This window comes from Hypomesus transpacificus, chromosome 6 (genome assembly GCF_021917145.1).
Source record: "Hypomesus transpacificus isolate Combined female chromosome 6, fHypTra1, whole genome shotgun sequence".
Classification (NCBI taxonomy): Eukaryota; Metazoa; Chordata; class Actinopteri; order Osmeriformes; family Osmeridae; genus Hypomesus; species Hypomesus transpacificus.
The window spans coordinates 9,678,855-9,697,882 of record NC_061065.1 but is presented as its reverse complement, the minus strand read 5'-3'; the positions used below and the strand labels follow the sequence as shown (position 1 = coordinate 9,697,882).

At 47.8% G+C, this 19,028-nt stretch overlaps 1 protein-coding gene across 1 annotated transcript; it reads left to right on the top strand.

The window, feature by feature from the left end:
• Positions 1 to 127: 127 nt before the first annotated feature.
• On the top strand, positions 128 to 9,796 carry LOC124468665 (calmodulin-1). Its single transcript, XM_047021527.1, has 6 exons — positions 128 to 287; positions 4,382 to 4,412; positions 4,976 to 5,119; positions 7,657 to 7,763; positions 8,048 to 8,183; positions 8,809 to 9,796. Exons 1-6 carry the CDS (start codon positions 285 to 287, stop codon positions 8,835 to 8,837), a joined length of 450 nt encoding a protein of 149 aa, XP_046877483.1. The 5' UTR covers positions 128 to 284; the 3' UTR covers positions 8,838 to 9,796.
• The last annotated feature ends 9,232 nt before the right edge of the window (positions 9,797 to 19,028 follow it).

Here is a 19,028-nt window from a genome sequence, read left to right as displayed (position 1 = left end):
GGACAGCAATCTGTATAACCGTTCTATAGTAGGCTCGTCCACCGCTGCTGGGTCTGTGGATGACGTGTCTCCGCCTTTTAGGGAGGGAACTCCGGCCAAATATCTGCAGCATAGAATAAGGAAGTGAGTGATCAGTGCTAGTGTGGCGGAGGGATACAGAGCTAACCCCATTCCAACCACGGCGAATATACACACCTCTATCTTGCTGATAGAACTCCATCTAAGGAACGAGAGCACTCGTAGTCTGCTTCTTAGATAGGCTAATCAGCTCAGACTCGTCAAACATGGTATGTATTTTAATTACATAGCTTTACCAAATCATTTGAATTTCACCGTTTGGACAAAAAAGAAAAGTGTCGAAAATGTTAATTGAACGTCATTCATTGCTGCATTTTACATCGGGGTTTTATCAGGGGTTTGAACTGGGACGATTATAAAGGTGGTTATTGTGTTTTTATTTAGCCTATACTTGCTGCCAAGAATAAGCATTGTAGTTGGACTATGCACTGGGATAATTGAATTATATTCAACGTTCGTTTATCCAGGGCGATGCAACTGTCAAAATGGAGTGGGATTCCTTGATAAGTGCGCAATTCTGAAGGCATAGGTTAGTCGGGTCCGTGGCTATATCGGGTCATGTAGCTGGCTCTTGGGTGCCATGGTGCAGATTGAATTAAACATTGAACCGGATTAATAAAATCGGTATGAATGACAAGCAATGCTCTACTAGCTCAGTTTGTTTATGCAGTTTAGGGCTATCAAGCTCCTGCTAAACCAGGAGAATCGTTGTTCCTGCGAATTAGTGTAGCCAAGACCAGCCCTACTACCCTAAATTACAGCTGTAATTTATATAGGGTAATGCGATTTTATGAAGTTGTTTGTCCCTTAAAAAAAGCACGTCATCGGCCATAATTTAAAAGGTATTTTAGGGAAAATCGAGTTGAAATTGTAGCCTAACCACGATGAAAATATCCTCATTGTATTGTCAATGTTCCGCAACGGAAATCGCCCATCGCTTTCTAACTGGGAATGTGGCAAATTTAAACAGTGTAGCCGATCATATACCATTGGGCCAGATTAGACTGCGAAATGGTTCTACTGTTTCTCGTTGTCTGGACTGAGCTATCTCGACATATCCTGACTTATTTGCTTGTCTTGTACAAATTTAAATCGTACGCAAATTCTGTGCTTATTTTTCTGAGCTCACTTCGCTGAGCGCTCTGACCCTAAATAAGCTTCAAGTGTTGAGTTCTGTTCATAACTAAATCCTTTACAATTGACAATATCTAAACAGAGCAATGCATCACTTTGATATACGAGTTCAAATATTGGATGATTGTTTGCCAAGATGATGTAACACACTTCAGACTCCAAAATTCACTGAGAGAGGGAGGCACACACCAACACGGTCATTGACTATTTTTCTTATTCACTCATTATCTATATGAGCGGTCAGAAATCGAGTAAAATTAAGTGTGCATTATTAACAGTCAGCCTGGCATCACAAATCGATCAGAGACGCAATGGAAATCAGGATGTGAGAAGGGGCCTCCCAGCTAATGTATTGACCATCATCAGTGAAATATCATCCAGGACTCAGGAGAGTACAGACATAAACTACATCTCATTTGTCCCCTCAGTGATCCAATATCCCATATCATGAAATCAGGCTGCATGTGGTCTCACATTGCACCCTGTTATTATGTAAACCACAAGGGGTTTGGATCTCTCCATCTCGTTCTCTTTCTTTCTACCTATCAGTTCAGAAAAGTTTAATCCACAAGCCTTAACCTTTGTACCCTTGACTACTGCCTGCTATTGAGATGGGAGTATTTACTAAGTAGGCCCAGCGTACTAAGGCCTATCCTATTCCAGGTCCAGTTTTGTTTGCGGGCCCATGTTTAGTAACTTGGAGGACATCTGATCCAGTGCATTGAATCATTTATGATTTTGGCAGGCAGCTCTTCTCCTGGGCAAGGTAAACTACTATCAGAAGTAGAGTCTACAGTCCGCTCTAGAGCCTGTAGGGTGGAGCTACTGGTTCCACCCCTACCATCTAGAAAGAAAAAGGGTTCAGCATTATCATGAAGCTTTTTTTCTTTCCCTTGTGTGTTTGTGTGTGTGTACACAGAGGCAAGTGTATGTGTCATATGTAAATCCTAGCCAATGTGTACAGTTAATCTCTCCACACTTTAAAGAAGAAAAACTGACAGAAGACTAGTTGCTTTGCAAATTTTTATGAGGTGGCTAATACAGGCTTAGCTACTCTGCAGAGCCATGGCCCAGCAAACTGGTTTTCTGCTCCATGGGAGGGATGGACAGACGAGGGGTTGACCGGCTCATGGCAGCTATGTAAAGGCTCATGCCAGGATCCTCCCCCCTACCCCTCCCCAATCAGGCTGTCCTCAGAGAGCTAGTGCTGGGACAACACTGTCTCCATAGGACAACATGAGTCGGGGAGTTTCCTGTTTGTGCGGGGGTGTTTATCCTCCTGAGTGTTATGGCTTGTCCTCGCGGTTCGATCCTGTGTAGAATCAGTTATCCGCTGACCGCCCATGGTCCTCAGACCTGGCCCATGGTGGACCACCTCCCCACTAAGGCTGTGCAGTGTTCAGCAATGTTCCTAAGAGAGGTTGTAGCTCTCCCAAAGGGTGGCCCCGAGGGGCCCAACGGGAACAGGACAGGCTGGGGTGTTGGTTTTGTCCCGGAGCTAAACTCCAGTGCTGTCGGGGAGGGAGGGAAGATGTGGGCAGGGCTGGTAGTAGAGTCATGCAGCTGTACTGTGAGGACTGGGTCTCTTTCAGAGGAAGAGGCTCCACTGAGTCACTGAACTCGATGCCCAGGAGAGAGAGAGAGAGAGAGAAAGAGTGGGGGGGATTGGGGGTGATACAGGGAGAGAAGAGTCCTGAGAGGGGGAGGGGTGAGAGAGGGAGGGGGATATGTGAGCGGAAGAGAATTCATAGCAATGTCCATTAGATCATTACCCCCACTCCTCATAGTAAAATCATTTTATTTTTCGCTAATCTCCCAGATGGTGAGGAACCGAGGGAAGCAGAGATGGCAAGGGAGAAACAAAAACCCAAATGCTATTGTGTGGAGTTTAACTGAATCATGTCAGCTAATCATATTACGGTTGTTGATGTTATCCTTTGCAGTCTGAAGTCATGTCATTACTGGAATCAATATATCCATATGAAATCATATGAAATGTATTTAGTCTTGGACTTCAGATCGGCTCTACAGAACTAGACCACGTGAGTGAAGATCCACGGTCAGACTTGCTTTTCCTGATGAGCTGAGGAATGGGAACCAGAAATGGCATCATTACCAATAGGCTACCTTACAATGGCACTTTTCTATTTCCCATTTTAAGTGAAACGGCTCTCCCAGAGAGCTGCCTGTGAGATGTTCAGATGTGGCAGGATCCAGGTGGTGTCTGTCTCCAATCAAAGCCCACTTCCCCCTAACACGCGTGTTGTAGGACTGCAGTGGGGCAGAACGGTGTACTTTGACTTATTCACAAGGAACATGGCTATGGAAGTATTGGCATCGATAGTAAAGTGTGTGTGCTTCTTTTGTTCTCTTTCCCCGCTCGCTTTTTCTCAACCACACAACAAACCCAACATTGTGCGTGTATGTTCCTGTTTTCCTGCCATCCCGATGACATCAGGGTTTTTTTGCCGTAATAATAATAACACACATGTACAAGGTGTGTGCCCGAGGGAGTGGCTGGTGTTAACAGGGTATTAGTGTTTTAAAGCTTTGCTGCCCATGCGTGCTTGAAATCAGAGGCCCCTTCTTTGCAAGACTTCATCCCTGTGTGGGTCCTGGCTAGATCCCTCTGCTATGACTCATAATATCCATTAACCACCGGGGGGGGGGTTACCAGGGCTGGGTGGACTCCCTGTTTTCCCCTTGGTTCCCCTGGCCTGTTTATTTGTCTTTTTCTTTTTGACTGTTCCACCCATTCTACATCCCACAGGGTGGAGACAGGGGCGCTGACACGTTTTTGTGTCGGGTCAAACTGTTTCAGTGCAAAACTGGCACATCGTAGAGAGACAGGGTTTGTCATAGGACTGTGGATGGCCCAACGCACAGGCATCACTTGTTTAGTTAGACCCTGGGGGGAGAGGAGGAGGGGCGGAGGAAGGAGGGAGGGGAGGGATATGGTGGATGGGGGGAGGGATGTGGCAGAGGGAGGGATGGGGGAAGGGAGGGATGTCGCAAAGGCAGGCTGGAATGGGTGAGAGAGAGAGAGAGGGAGGGATAAATGGGTGGGCAGGGGAAGGGAGGATGAAGGAAGGGCACTGACAATGACTAAGGAGATTGGTATTTAGATTAACAATTGAGTAACTTCCTCCTCCCTGTTTCTTCTCCCCAGGCCGACCAGCTAACAGAGGAGCAGATTGCAGGTAAGAACAGCACTCACTCTACAACCCCTGCCTCACAGGACCCTCCAGGCACCCTACCCAACCACCCCAGCATAGCACAGGAAACCTGGTTACCATCTTCACTAACTCCATGTTACTGAGGGGGAATGAAATGAAGAACCCTAGCTGAATAAAATACTGGGTCTGTGATGAATACTTAACTGTTGTCTTCAGTTACATAAAACTGAAGCCCTTGGTGGTTAATTAGCTCGTGCAGTGAGCGCCAAGGCTATAGTATACTTCAAACATCTAGCCCTCAGTGTTTCCTCCTGGTCTCTCTGTATCTGGCCCTGAAGACGCTTCACCAATGAGAGCCAATGTGGATATTGAATGAGTTGGTAATGAACGTAACTTTTAGGGTCTTAACTTCTAACTTGGTTTCTTCTTCGGGTTGCTTTATATGTTTGGATGAAGATGTCTTGATGCAGAGAGTTCCGGAGTTATGTCAAGGTTCTCAAGTGGCGGTTTTGGACCGTGAGGCTGCTTTTTGACTTTCTCCCTCCCTCCTTCCTTTCTCCCTCCTTACCTCCTCTCTCCCTCTCCAGAGTTCAAGGAGGCGTTTTCCTTATTCGACAAGGATGGCGACGGCACCATCACGACCAAGGAGCTGGGCACAGTCATGCGGTCGCTGGGTCAGAACCCCACAGAAGCCGAGCTGCAAGACATGATCAACGAGGTGGACGCAGATGGTCAGTATCCTCCTCCCTCATTGGTGGAAAGGGTGGAGTGTAAACCTGATTGGTTGGAAAGTGAGAATTGTTCCCTTATCTGTCAGGACTGGGACATCAAGTCACTCCTGTCAGCAATCGTGATAAAAAGAAAGAAATGCACGTCTCAGATTTTTCTGTCTTGGTCTTAGTATCGTACTGTGTACAGTATAGCTTCATGACTGCACCGCAAGCAGTTTAGTCACTGTCAGCGATGAAGGAGCGGCGTTTGAAAGGACAGCAGAGTCCTCGCTTCTGCCTTCAACACTAGTGAGAGGATCAGATGTGGTGACAGGAGTGTCACGGTGTCAGCATCAATAGGGACACTCAGCTCCACCAACACAGGGGAAGGAGGGAGAGAGGGAGGGATGGAAAGAGAGGAATTGAGGGATGGAGGGACACGGTCATCTAAGAGACCCGCTGACTTGTGTGAAATGAGGACCCACTTGCCAATGTGCGATGTTCCTGTATACTGCTGGACCACCATGCTGGCTGGATACCTCCCAGTGTGACAGGAGAGGATCCACGATTGGAGATGGAGTTTTATTCTTCTCCTCCTCATCCGCCACCTTTCTCCTCCCCATCCCCCCCTTTCTCCTCCCCATCTCCTCTTTCTCTGCCCCCTCCTCCGCCTCATCCCTCTCTCGTCCCATCCTCACCTCCAAACGTCCTCACATCCACCTCCCCCCATCCGCCCTGCCCTCTTCTGCGTTGCCTCCCATGGCTGATGCAATGTAGGTCAGACGCCAGCGAAGCCAGTCACGGAAAATAAAAGCAATGACATAATCCACTCTGCCGCTGGAGCCGAAGTGTGCCACTTCACACAGTCAGTCAGTGCCCTGTGATGCTCAGCCATGCTTCAGGACAGGGCCCGGGAAAAACGAGCACCTGAAAGAGACCAGGTCTGTCTGGGGGATCGAACAGAAGATCCACTGGTGGGTGCAGCAAAGCTGTCCACAGATGAATGGGGAGACGAGTGGAAAAGGCGTTTTTTTTTTTTTCGTCCGCTGTGACGTGAGAGGACTTTGTGACGAACGTTTCTATAACGGTCCTTCCGATTTGTGTGTGGTGTGAAGTTGCGTGTGACCACACCGAGGCAGGACTGCGTCTGCCTCCTGGGGTTGACGTCAGCAGCGCGGCCTCTCGTATGTAATCGCACCGTCACCCACTCGTTCCCTCGCTCCGTCTCCCTCGCTCCGTCTCCCGCGCCCACGCTCTCCCTCGCATTCATTGAGGCGGGCCCAAGATTCATCCAACTGAGCAGATCCGATCTCACTGCTGGCCATCCTTCCCTTCTCTCTCTTTCTCCCTCTCCCTCTTTCTTTTTCCGTTTCCCTCTCCCTTTCGCTCGACGTTCCTTTCTCTTTCTCAGTCTCTCCCTTTCTTTACCCCTCCACCTCTCTCTTCCTCTCGTTCTCTCTGTCCCTCTTTCTATCTATTCCCCTTCCTCCCTCTCCAGTAGTTTGTCCACTGATGAGTTTTCCAGTCCAGGCTGGTTACAGGGTCTCCCCAGTGGCAGCCTTGTACTCCAGGGGCTGTCTGGCCAGGCTAGATACCATGTCCTTAGACTGCTAGCCCTGGCTGCTAGATATCCTTCTCTGCCTCGCTATCTGACCCCTAGCATAGCTCCTCCTCTCTGCCTCGCATCTCCAGCCTCTAGGTTTCCCCTTGGTGCCGTGCTGCGCTGCTTTAATCCCAGTCCGAGCGGGCCCATCATCCCCACGCCGAGCTAATCCCACATGGTCTTGGCTTTCCCTCCGAGAAACTGACCTGCCCTCCAATCCCAACGCAGATCACTGTGCTTTATTTTTACCTAACCTTAATCACAGGGCCTCTCTCACACACTGCCACCGCCTTTGCTGCCATCTTGGCTCCTGCATGCGTGGATCAGTTTTGGTGCGGCGATGAGACCCCCGACCCGGCGACGTGAGAAGTAGATTACAGATCACTTCCTGTCCAGGGTTCATAACGACCCTGGACAGGAATCCCCCAGTAATCCCAGCTGGGGCATAAGCCTGGTTATTGACCTCCAGGAATTCTGACCTCGGTTCCATCCATTTATCCCCCTACTCACCCTCCCAGACTTGACATGGAGGCCCACACATCTCCTTAGACAGGCAGGCTGGGAGGGATGAGGAGTGGGGAGGGAAGCCGGGGGCAGAGTGTGTGACCTCTCCCTTCTCTATCTGACGGGAAGAAACAGAGGTCTGATTTATGGTGCTCTCCTCAGGGGAAGCCTGCATTATGGATGAGCGAGCGAGCGAGGATGGCGTAGGCGCCGTGTACACACACGCTAGCATACACATCTTTTCTGCTGTGAAAAGATGACCTGTTTACGTCCGTGCTCACCTTCCGAACGTGTCAGTCAGGGAGCTGCTGTCTGCTGAGAACCAGACCACCATCTCACTCACAAGCTCCTCCTTTATTACAGGAGAACTACAGTACCATTTATATTTGTTATAAAAAAAACAACAAAAGGTACGTCGGTTCCTCATGGTTTTTCTGTGTGTCCTTCACAGGCAACGGAACCATTGACTTCCCAGAGTTCCTCACCATGATGGCCAGAAAAATGAAGGACACAGACAGCGAGGAGGAGATCCGTGAAGCTTTCCGGGTATTTGACAAGGTAAAATTGAGTAGTCACATTCGCTCTACTTGAATACTTGTTTATTACTACTCGTGCTAAAACTTCTTGCAATACACTTTTACTACACTTTACTACTTTAATACTTAATGGAAGTTGAGGAGAACGAAGTAAGAAGCTTCATCCAACCAGTTAAATCTCTTACTGCAAAACGTGTGTATGCTCTTGAGATTCGCCAAATACTTCCTGTTTTCCTGACACATAATTGTCCAACTGGGCTTTCCTCTGTCACCGTCCAATGGGATTTCCATGTGCTCCAATTCCAGGATGGCAACGGCTACATCAGCGCGGCGGAGCTGCGTCACGTGATGACGAACCTGGGGGAGAAGCTCACAGACGAGGAGGTGGACGAGATGATCAGAGAAGCAGACATTGACGGTGACGGTCAGGTCAACTACGAAGGTGAGGAAGAGTTGGGGATGGGAGCTGGGGTTAGGGTTAATCTAGTAGACAGTGTTGGCACAGACACTTAAGAACCACCATTCACTATCTTTGTCTTGTCTCTCTCTCTCTTCTCTCTCTACCCTCCCCCTACTGTACATTTTTCCACACTTTTTACAAGAGACTGCGCTCATTTTCTAGAAGGCTGTTGACATAATATCAACAGTCCATAAGGCTGGAAGGAGTGCCACTTTCTAGCTCTCACTGGGCCAATAAACTAAAAAAGGCATTTCTCTTTTTCCTCCATTTGTTTCTCCTTCTCTCTCTTTATCTTTCTCCCAATGCAATGAAAGCTTTTACTCTCTCTCTTGCACTCATTCAGTCTCTTATTTTATTGATTCCTATCTTTCCCTCCCTCTCTGTCTGTCTCTGGTTGTTGTTTACACAGCATGGTGACTTTTTTAATCAGATGAACTTAATGAGATGAACATGGAAGCCGTTTTTAAACGGGACACTAATTTGGATATGTGTTCTGAACCTTTTCTACTTGATTAAAAGATTAATAAACCATTTAGATGGTTTACCCTTTTGGCATTTTGCCAGGAACAGTGTTGTAATCCTTGTATTGTTGTCTCTCTCTTCTCAGAGTTTGTACAGATGATGACTGCAAAGTGAAGCTTGGCCACCCTGTTCCGCCCCCTCTTAGAAGAAAAAATATATATAATGTTTTACTTACCTCTTGGAAAAAAAAATGTTCATTTATTCATACCGTTTCTGTATAGAAAATTATTGAATGTTGAAATAAGATATCCTTCTGTCCACACAGAAAAACACAAAAAAAGATCATAACAAAAAAATAAATAATGACAAAAGTACAAAAATATCTGCATGAGAAATGGTTAGTGATCCTGTCCCCAAAGATAATTTTAGCATCAGTACTTACGAGAAAAAACGTATCTGCTACCTTCCAACTGAAGCGAAGCATTTGGCGAACTCCTTCCAGTTCCATTTGCTGGTGGTGAAGTTTGGGCTGGTGGCCACCTTGTCTTCTGTTCTTCATGCATGCAGCTTGAGACTGCAGCCCTTCTCCTGCCAGTCACAGCGTGCAGATTCCACTGGCCTGTCCTGTCGTTGGTTTGGTACAGTTTTTTGTATTTGGGAAAGGAACCTGGTTCTGATTCAAGATGAAAGTGGAACGGGACTTAATTGTATGCTAGTTAAGAGATATAAAAATACATAATGTACAAAAAAAAGATATATACATTTTCAAATGTAAGGCATGTTTTTCTTTTGTTTGTTTTTTATGTTTTTTGGACGGCCATCTACTATTTGTGTGTCCTTCCTTGAAAACAGGAAGTGCTTCAGAGTCTTACAGTGAGATTGTCTTCTTTTTTTTTGTCCTCTTTCTGACAAAGGAGAATCAATTTCTTCATGTTATTATTTTGCTCTGTACCTTGACTGGGACGCGAGCAGGGTGGGAAGCGTCATGGTCTGTGTCGGCAGGCTGTCAGGAGTATTTTATTTGCTGTTCCGCTGGGTTCAGTTTACATCCATTCCAAGTTGTACATGCTAATAGTCTTTCTTTTTTTTTCTTTTTTTTTTTTTTTCAAATAAAAAAAGACCATGAACTTTAATCATTGTCATGTGGTACTTGTATGTGTTACCGTAGCAGTGTTTTATTTTTATAAATATAAACGGGGGGGGTCCAAAAGTCTGAACATATATCTCATGTTCAGACTTTTGGACCCTCCCGTTTATATTTATAAAACACTTTTCTAAGGCAAGGTTTCTTAGACCAGAGAACTGTCGAGTATGAAACCATTGCTTCCACAACTGAGACACACAGGCACAAACATCTATGAATCTATGACTCGTCTTTCCAAGATCCAATGGGTTGCCAGGCAACAGGATCATGCTCTTGCTGGGATGGTGTAGTGAGGGATGGAGGGAGGGTGGCAAGTGGGAGTTTAAATAAACCCTAGCGATGCCATTATGCCTCCACGATGGTTTGTCCTAGTAAGGAGAACAAGGGTAATGTGTGTTAGCTTTTACAGTAGCAGTCACGCCAGACAGTCCAGCTAAGAGGCAGTTCACTGTTCTGCACTGTTACCTATGAAGCCCCATCACCACATTGTTTGACCGTATTTGGCCTGGGATTACACCATATTAGGCGAAGAGTCGAGTCGGACTGTTTCGCCCTACAGGCTGGTCTCGGCCCCAATCTGACTTTGTGAATTAGTTTCAGCATTTCCCCCTTTCCTGAAGGCAGAAGCTGTGTTTTGTTAACAGACAGGATCTGCTTTCCATAAGGGCTGGATGACACCCCTTGCGTGTCGTGTACAGTACAGACCATGTGTCTTATCACCGACTGTTTACTGTGCTACATCAGCTGTAGCTCTACAGCAGTACTGGAAATACATTCGAGAGGTTAGCAACACAAACCCAAGAGAGAGAAACAGATAAATAGCTCAATACGTAAATCAATCGATATTCAGTAGATAAATACATACATATATACATACATACACACACACACACACATACACACAGATACATAGACAGATACGTAGATAGATAGAATAAATGAATGAAAGAACGACCGATGGGTAGTCAGGGTAAACATATCTTTGACACTGAACTACCCGTCTCTAGAAACCAACAACCAATGAGGCGGGGTGGAACACCCCCGTCAGCAAATCCCCGCGCGGATCTGCATGAAGTGCTTGCGAGTGTGAGTGAGTGTGTGCTCAGCTCCCTGCAGACCTCCCCTCTGCACTGACACCTGAGACGCTGCAGGGTTAAATTAAGCACATCAATATTTCACGTGTAAATGAAGCAGCGCATGGCGAGGCGGTAAGGAGAGACATGGCAAGCAGGGAGAGACCGGCCTATCACGTATCACAGCTGCTGGAAACAACTGACACGCTGATGAGACGGCCCTGAGTGTGTGTGTGTGGTGTGTGTGTGTGGCAACAAATAGCTGTGTTTGTTGGTGAAGAGTGTCCTGCTGTATTAACGAGTCATCATGTAGACATGACGAGGTTAAGTCAGGAGCAGCATCTCTTCTGGGAGGCTTCCAGGACTTTCTACAGCAACACACACACACAAACAAATATGTGTGCACAACCATGCTCACACATATACACACACAGACAAATACATCTTAGCTAAGACGCTCTTGAAAAAGAAAAAGGTTGAATAAAATGCATACACACACACACACAGGTCGAACTATAGAAGTCATCTATGCTGTTTCCATCCCCTCTCACACAGCACCACTGACTGTTTCACGATGTACTGATGTTTTTGTGTCGATGCATTTACTGGGTCATGGAGGACGGTTCAGGAAGCACTTCTTAATTGTCCAAGCTCCAAAACTTTCATTAAGCTTCCCTCACTTCATCATTATTAACCTACATTAATTACAGAGTGCTGCCACAGTCACCATCATGATTAGATTTGGGCTGTGGTTTCCTGGATGCTGGAGGCCCTGGTGTCCATTCTGGCAGTGTGGTGTTAATGAAGAGCATGCAGGGAGGATGAGAGCACTGCAGGGTGATGACACAACCCTACCCACTGCAGCCTGGCTCCCATCCCCCCCACCCCTCCCCCCCGCCCCCCCCGCCCCCCCTTTCCCCCCCGCCCTCCAGTCCAGCGGCCCTCTAAATCAAGCCTGTCTCTTTTCAATTAGCAGCTTGGGCCTTCCTCTCTTTCATTTTCTTGCTCCATCCTTCTGGTGCTTCTCTCTCTCTCTCTCTCTCTCTCTCTCTCTCTCTCTCTCTCTCTCTCTCTCTCTGGGGTGAGATACTGCAAGACAAAGTCATGATCAGGAGTTCCCTCAGTCACCAGGGCATACTGTACCTCTCTCTCTCTTGCTCTCTATCTCTCCCTCTCTTTCTTACTCATTCTATCCATCTTGTTCTCTCTCTCTTTCTCTCTGCCTGCCTCTCTGTTTGTCTTACAGTGCATTTTCATTTTTATGAGCAACAATCACTCATCCGTTCTTATTTCATGCTTTTTTATTACTATTCCATTTTTCCCTTCACCGGCGAGTGTCTACGTGGCAGGGTTTCTCCTAATGAATCTGCTCTCCCTCCATCCACCCAGGAGAACAGAGCCCCATCCATCTCTGACCCGAAATAACCCGACGCTGTCACGACAACAGAGCCTCGGAACTCATGCAATATTCACGGGCGATGATATAAGATCTCTGCTAATGAAAAAATCAGCTGGCAAAACAAACAACCTTTAATAATGGCCGGGGAGAAAGAGCTCTCCGTCAGCTGGGAGAGCACCCTGAGCACACATCCATCTGGAACAACAGATTTGATGTCGCCACATCCTCGCCAGGGAGACCCACTAACGCTGACATCAGGTGCAGGTTCATCTCAGCGGTAGAACATTGGTCTGCATATGAAGAGACCTGCACATCTCCTCCAGCTCCACTGTGGGGCTCACCTGCACCCAGAGGCCCATAGTCTCTTCACAAGGGCTGACTCGTCACACCACCAAGACTTACTTCACAAACTCATGCTGTACTGGGTCCCACAGCAGTTACTGCAAACAACAACACAATGCCAAGAGTGCCGACACAGCTACCGCGTCCATTGTGTGTGTGTGTGAGAGAGTGTGTATGTGTGCACGCATGCACAAGCACACCAACATGTACTCGCACACAATGCAAACATAGTGTGACCGCACACACACACACACACACGGACGGACGGGGATGACTTAGTGGCAGTGGATTGCATCAGCGTCAGCAGCTCTTTAGAGGGATAAACCTCCAGGAGGCAGGGAGAGAGAGAGGTGGAGAGAGAAAGGAAGAGGGAGAGAGGGTGGAGAGAGGGAGAGAGAGTGGAGAGAGGGAGAGAGAGAAAGAGAGAGAGAGAGAGAGAGAGAGAGAGAGAGAGAGAGAGAGAGAGAGAGAGAGAGATGCTGAGCTGGGATCCTCTAGCCAGGGATTTCCTCTCAGTGATGTGTTCCCCCTTTGCAGCATAATCTTTCCCGGGTTCCACACAGACCAAATCGCTCTGGCACTCCAGCTCTTGCAGGCTGGTCAGCCAAGGACGGGAAGAGACCTTGCAGAGAGAGGGGTGAGGGGGGGGGGGGGGTAAGGGGACTGGATGGATGCAGGAGGGGAGGGGGTAAGGAGCTTGGTCTTGCAGCAGCAATGCAGAGGTAATAACATCCAAATCCAAACATAATGCAGTAGCAGCATTGCAGACGCGATAAAGAAGAAGCAGAGGCAGTAACATCTCCTGAAGGTCAGACTACAAAGTCCCCACCAGCAAAAACATCAATTCATTAAATTTTTGATGATGAAAAATGTATCTACTGGTGAATATGTCACCTGTGTCTATTCCTGCAGACAGGACAGGGCGGTGGTTTTCTCAGTCCTTCTTCTGAAGCGTTATTCACAGCCGTGGTACTCAGTGACTGGAGAGGATAACACCACCACAACTCAACACCTAGATAAAGAAGCCATTACTATGGTTACGGATGTCCCTGTTATCTTGAAACGGTAAAAGGGAAACAAAAGCACTTGTGCATCGTACACAAATAGGCTCCCTGTTGTTGGATGTCAGCACGAGCAGAGCTGACCCTGGGGGCATGAGTCTGGGAGCCATACCCAACAAAGTTCACGTCATCTTCTGATTGAACTCTTCTATAAAACCTGAGTCCAAACAGCCTGCGCTTCCCCCATCGGCTGTCGGGAACAATTCAATTACAACCCAACGGTCTGTCACGGTCTTGTTTATTCCTCGACTTTAATATGCCCCCCCCCCCCCAACCCCCATGCCAGTATTTCTGCATGCTCTGACAGTATAGTTGAGTGCCAAGGCAATTCGCAGAGTCAGTGTTTTCTCACTGCGACAGACCGGGTCACCATTTCTGCTGTGGGAAAGTGCTGTCAGGGCCGGGGAGAGCCATGGCAGAAGGGATGGCAGGCGAAAGCTTCTCTGGACTTCAGTATATTGTCTGTGAAAGGTGCTGACAGACAGTGGTGTTGAAACAGCACATTCATTCCCGGGGACAAGACAGGCCAGGTCAGACACCAGTGAGGGGCTGAATGAATGAAGAGCTGTCAGCAGGAGACAAAGCCTCAGTCTTCACAGAAAGTGCCGGAGCACAAAGGTCATGCAGAGACAGCACAGAGAGAGGAGGCGCTCTACGCTGGGGGAGGGGACAGCCGCACTGTGGATGAGATCATGGCAGAATTAGTGGTGGGTTGCTCGTTGGCCACGTTGCTCTTTGGGTAAATGATGATGTGTCCTTAGTGTAACCACGGCTGTTGGGTCCTCATCTTGTTTTGCGGTCGTATTCAGGAGAGAGAGATGAGGGGCCCTATTTTAATGATCTAAAACGCAAGTAACTTTGTGGGCGGGAATCCGGCGGTGGTGCTATTATACCGGCGGGATAAATGACTCTTGCGCCTGACGCAAATCTAAAATGGGTAGGTCTGAAGTAGCTACAGTACTAATGGGTGTGGTTTGGGCGTAACGTGCAATAAACCAATCAGAGCGTTACAAATCAGGTGAAAATATTTGTAATCATTGACATGAAAGGAATGTAACACAGCCATACAATAAATCAAAACAATGTAACGCATCTTCGCAGGAAGAAGACCCTAGCCTCGCCAGCAGTGCTCATGGGCCAAGCATGCGCCCTTAAAATAACATCTGAATAACACGCCATTGACTTTAGACGTTTTTCCTGGTCTGTGGTGGCATTGTTTTCTGAAACTGCAAAATAGCACCAGGGACGTTTGCGCCTGAACACGTCTCCTCTTTTCGCTGAACCGCCCCCAGGAGCTTAAGTTCATTCCCTAATTTACCGACGTGCGTCTGAGGAGGGAAAAGTCCGCTGTGCGTTAAGTGCAAAATAGGAATGATACATGCGTCGATGTACAAAGTCAATTGCGCTGGGTGCAAGATAGGGCCCGAGGTGTCTAACTATTGGTGTCAAACCAATTTCCCCTAGTGGGATCAATAAAATTGACTTGACTTGACTCATTCATGAGCGTGTGTAATCACAAGCTGGCTTCTGTGTGTGTGTGTGTGTGTGTGTGTGTGTGTGTGTGTGTGTGAGAGTGTGTGTTTGTGTGTGTGATAGGTGCTGATGAGCAGGACCAGCTCTGAGGCCTGGTCACAGGTAGGCAGAGCTGACAGTCCATCTTGAGGCCTCAGCCTTCAGTCATGTGCAACATGACATCTCCACACCTCAGTCAACAGAAAAAAACACGCCTTCGAAGTGAAGTGCATCAGGGACGTCCACCTCACCAACCATGTCCCTCCCGTCCTCCAGCAGCCAGGCTGGACCCATGCAGTGAGGGTTTGGTGATTTAGCGTTCTTTACTCTCTAATTACAGCTTCCTCTAATGAGGGGGAATCTCCCATTAGTCACAAACGCCAGCCCGGAACTTAATCGACGCCCTTGCGCTCCCTGAAAACACGAATCAAAGAGTGAACATCTAACAAGCCTGAGGTCTGAAGCAGAGCCTGAGGTCTGAAGCAGAGCCTGAGGTCTGAAGCAGAGCCTGAAGTCTGAAGAAGAGCCTGAGGTCTGAAGCAGAGCCTGAGGTCTGAAGCAGAGCCTGAGGTCTGAAGCAGAGCCTGAGGTCTGAAGCAGAGCCTGAGGTCTGAAGCAGAGCCGGCTTCTTCAAGCAGAGCCGTCACTGTGTTCCACCACTTCTCTTCTGTTTCCTGTTTCCATCTCTCTGAACGTCAGAGGATATGTGGTCTACTGCCCCCAAACCAGCAGCCAGTCTACGAGCCACTCATCCAGCCAGTCAGGCTTGGGTTTCAGCTGGAGTGCTCTCGTCAGATCAACCGGACCCAATCGACCCAATCCACTCCCAGCACCAGGTAACGAACAGATGGTGAGGCGAGGTGGGGCGCGGCGGGACGTGGCGAGGCGAGGCAGGACGGGGCAGCCATTGAGGTAATACCCGTATAGGGCCGTCTGCGTGGTAATGAGACACTAGATCCTAAATGATAACACAGCAATTCTGCTTGGTGCACACACACACACACAGAGATACCAGAGCCTAAATGATAACACAGTGTTTCTGCTTGGTGCACACACAAACACACAGAGAGATACCAGAGCCTAAATGATAACACAGTGTTTATGAGCTGCCATGTGAGAAGACTCATCAATAATACAGCTGGGATGGCTGATTGGCTACAGGAACTTGGTCAGAGATCAGGGTTGGGGTGAGGAGATGGAGGGAGAGAGAGAGAGAGAGAGAGAGAGAGAGAGAGAGAGAGAGAGAGAGAGAGAGAGAGAGAGAGAGAGAGAGAGAGAGAGGGAGAGAGATAGAAAGAGAGAGAGAGAGAGAGAGAGAGAGAGAGAGAGAGGGGGGGGGGGGGGGGAGAGGAGAGAGAGAGAGAGAGAGGGAGAGAGAGAGGGAGAGAGAGGGAGATAGAGGAAAAGGGAGAGACAGGGAGGAAGGGACTGAGATAGAGAGGGGTGGCGGGATGGAGGGAGGAAGGAAAAGAGAAACAGAGTCCCAATAGCCATCCATGTACTGTAGAGATTTGCAGTGAACACCCTCACAGTACATATATAGAATATTCTAGTATACAGACATACATAATGTATGGGTAGACTAGGCCCATCACCCTATAATGGGGGTTACTGGCATAGACATCTCACAATGTTAATAACAGTCTCTCTAGGAAAACAGGAAGTTTCAAATTTGTTCATTAACATCATGATTAGTCTGACTACTTTACAGTAAGAGGCACTTTGTAAAAGCTCAAAAGCATAAAAATAAAAAAACGGTGTCTGTTGGGAAAATGGTCAGAATTCCATTAGTGACTCTCCTGTCTCCTTGTAGTGTCTCTGTACCCGAACCCATCAGACCTCCCTCCATTTCACAATAAAAGCCCTTTCAACAAAAGCTCAGTGTTCTTGCATTAGGTCCCTGACAGATAATGGAGCAGAGCGCTTCCTTATAAAGACACTTGCACACGTAACTCCATTCATCCCCGCTTCTAACATGTATGAGACGGGTGGATGGGGCCATCTCTTCCGAAGTGACTTCTTTATGTGTGTTTCCTGCCCAGCCTGGGGCAGGACTGAAGCTCAACCAAGCTCAGGGTGGAAAGGAGGGCCGAGGTATGGAGAGGAAGACTGTTTAGTCCTCTTCCTCCTCATTGCAGGCAGGGTTATGTAATCGTAGGGAGGCCAGGGTTGGTGTTAGAGGCAGGGAGGCCAGGGTGGATGTTGCAGCCTCGAGTGATGCGAGTGTGTGTGTGTGTGTGTGTGTGTGTGTGTGTGTGCGTGTGTGTGGAAATAATGTGTGTATGTGTACAGCATAATACAGTGGTAAGATATAGCCAGCACAGGGAAAATGGAGCATGGTCAGAAGTTCATACTTATTTATTTATAAACAGGCTGAGCAAGTCTCTGGGGCTGGTATTGAACATACTCACAAGGAACGTGCTTACTCGTGTTGACTTGAGTACTACGGATGTTCCTTGTCATTCACAGAAAATAAGCCACATTGTTGGAATTTAGCAGGATCACATTGATAGGGTTAGCATCAGAGGACAACAATGACTTCTTTGACTCTGGGACAGCCCAACAGCGGGTACATTATGTATTTGGTTTGTCTCATGTCTTCTGACTTCAACACGGGTTTCTCCATCATTCTAGAATGAAATTAGCTTCCCACAGCCACAAAGACTCAAAGTTGAACTGAGGGCCTCATGGCGGAGCAGCATCCCCAGGCCCTCTATAGCCTCACTGCTACAGCTCAAGGCTTTTACCACTGACAAGCGACTTGATGAATATTCATGTCCGCAACAGGCTGGAGACATGACAGGATTTGTTAAGATCTCCATTGTGTGTCAGACACACAGAGACACGCCCTCACACACACACATACACACCCAAACACAACAGGCTTTTAGTTTTCACTCTCTACTACAAACCCTCCCTTCGTCCCACTTCAGTAGGCCTCAGAGACAACCTCTTTTCCCTTACAGGTCATTACTGTGTGGGTTCCATCTGGTCGCCTGGCCCTGTTCTGTCTACATGTAAGCACACACACGTTCTATTCACACACCTCTCTCTTTCTCTCTCTCTCTCTCTCTCTCTCTCTCTCTCTCTCTCTCTCTCTCTCTCTCTCTCTCTCTCTCTCTCACACACCAAACACACACATTCTATACACACACACACACACCAGACACATTCTTTACAAACTCACATATCCAGCTCTCTCAACGAGGCTGACAACAAGAGTCTCATCTTTTCCGAGAGGGAGAGACCGCCTTTGTTTTCCCTTTATTGTCCCCTAACAAAGTGTTGTCGGGTGACCTTTGTTGTGTCATAAACAGAAGTGTTTCTGAGTAAACCGATATCTAGGAACAGGCCCATAAAAGAGGAACTTTAGTCAGCTCAGTGAAACAAATTACACAGAGAAACACAAATGAATGACTCTGACACGACAGTGCTGTATGAGTTACTGGGACCAATCTGAAACAGCCTCATGAAACGGGCAGTTGGAGTTTCCTGAAGCAGCTCAGTGGAGCAGAAGCCTTCCGGAAAGGCCTGGTTGCTCCAGCTACAGGGGACTGCTTTCAGCCCAGCCATCTAACGCTGCTGTTTCATCATCTTCAACAAACATGTAACCGGACATTCAAAGAGAGAAAGAGGACAAGAAAGAGAGACAGAGAGAGACAGAGTACACAGAGAGAGAGAGATCAGGGAGTAAGACAGCGAAAGTAGAAAGAGAGAGACAGAGAGAGAGAGACAGAGAGGGAGAGAGAGAGCTGAAACAGAGAGAAAAGCAGAGGGAGAAATGAAGAGGGGTAGTAAAGCGAGAGAAACAGTAGGAGAAGAAGGAGGAGGTAG

Excerpts from the sequence above, each read along its gene's own strand:
- LOC124468665 (XM_047021527.1), top strand. Across the intron at positions 4,413-4,975 it reads AACAGAGGAGCAGATTGCAG|AGTTCAAGGAGGCGTTTTCC; the intron begins GTAAGAACAGCA and ends CTCCCTCTCCAG. Across the intron at positions 7,764-8,047 it reads CTTTCCGGGTATTTGACAAG|GATGGCAACGGCTACATCAG; the intron begins GTAAAATTGAGT and ends CTCCAATTCCAG.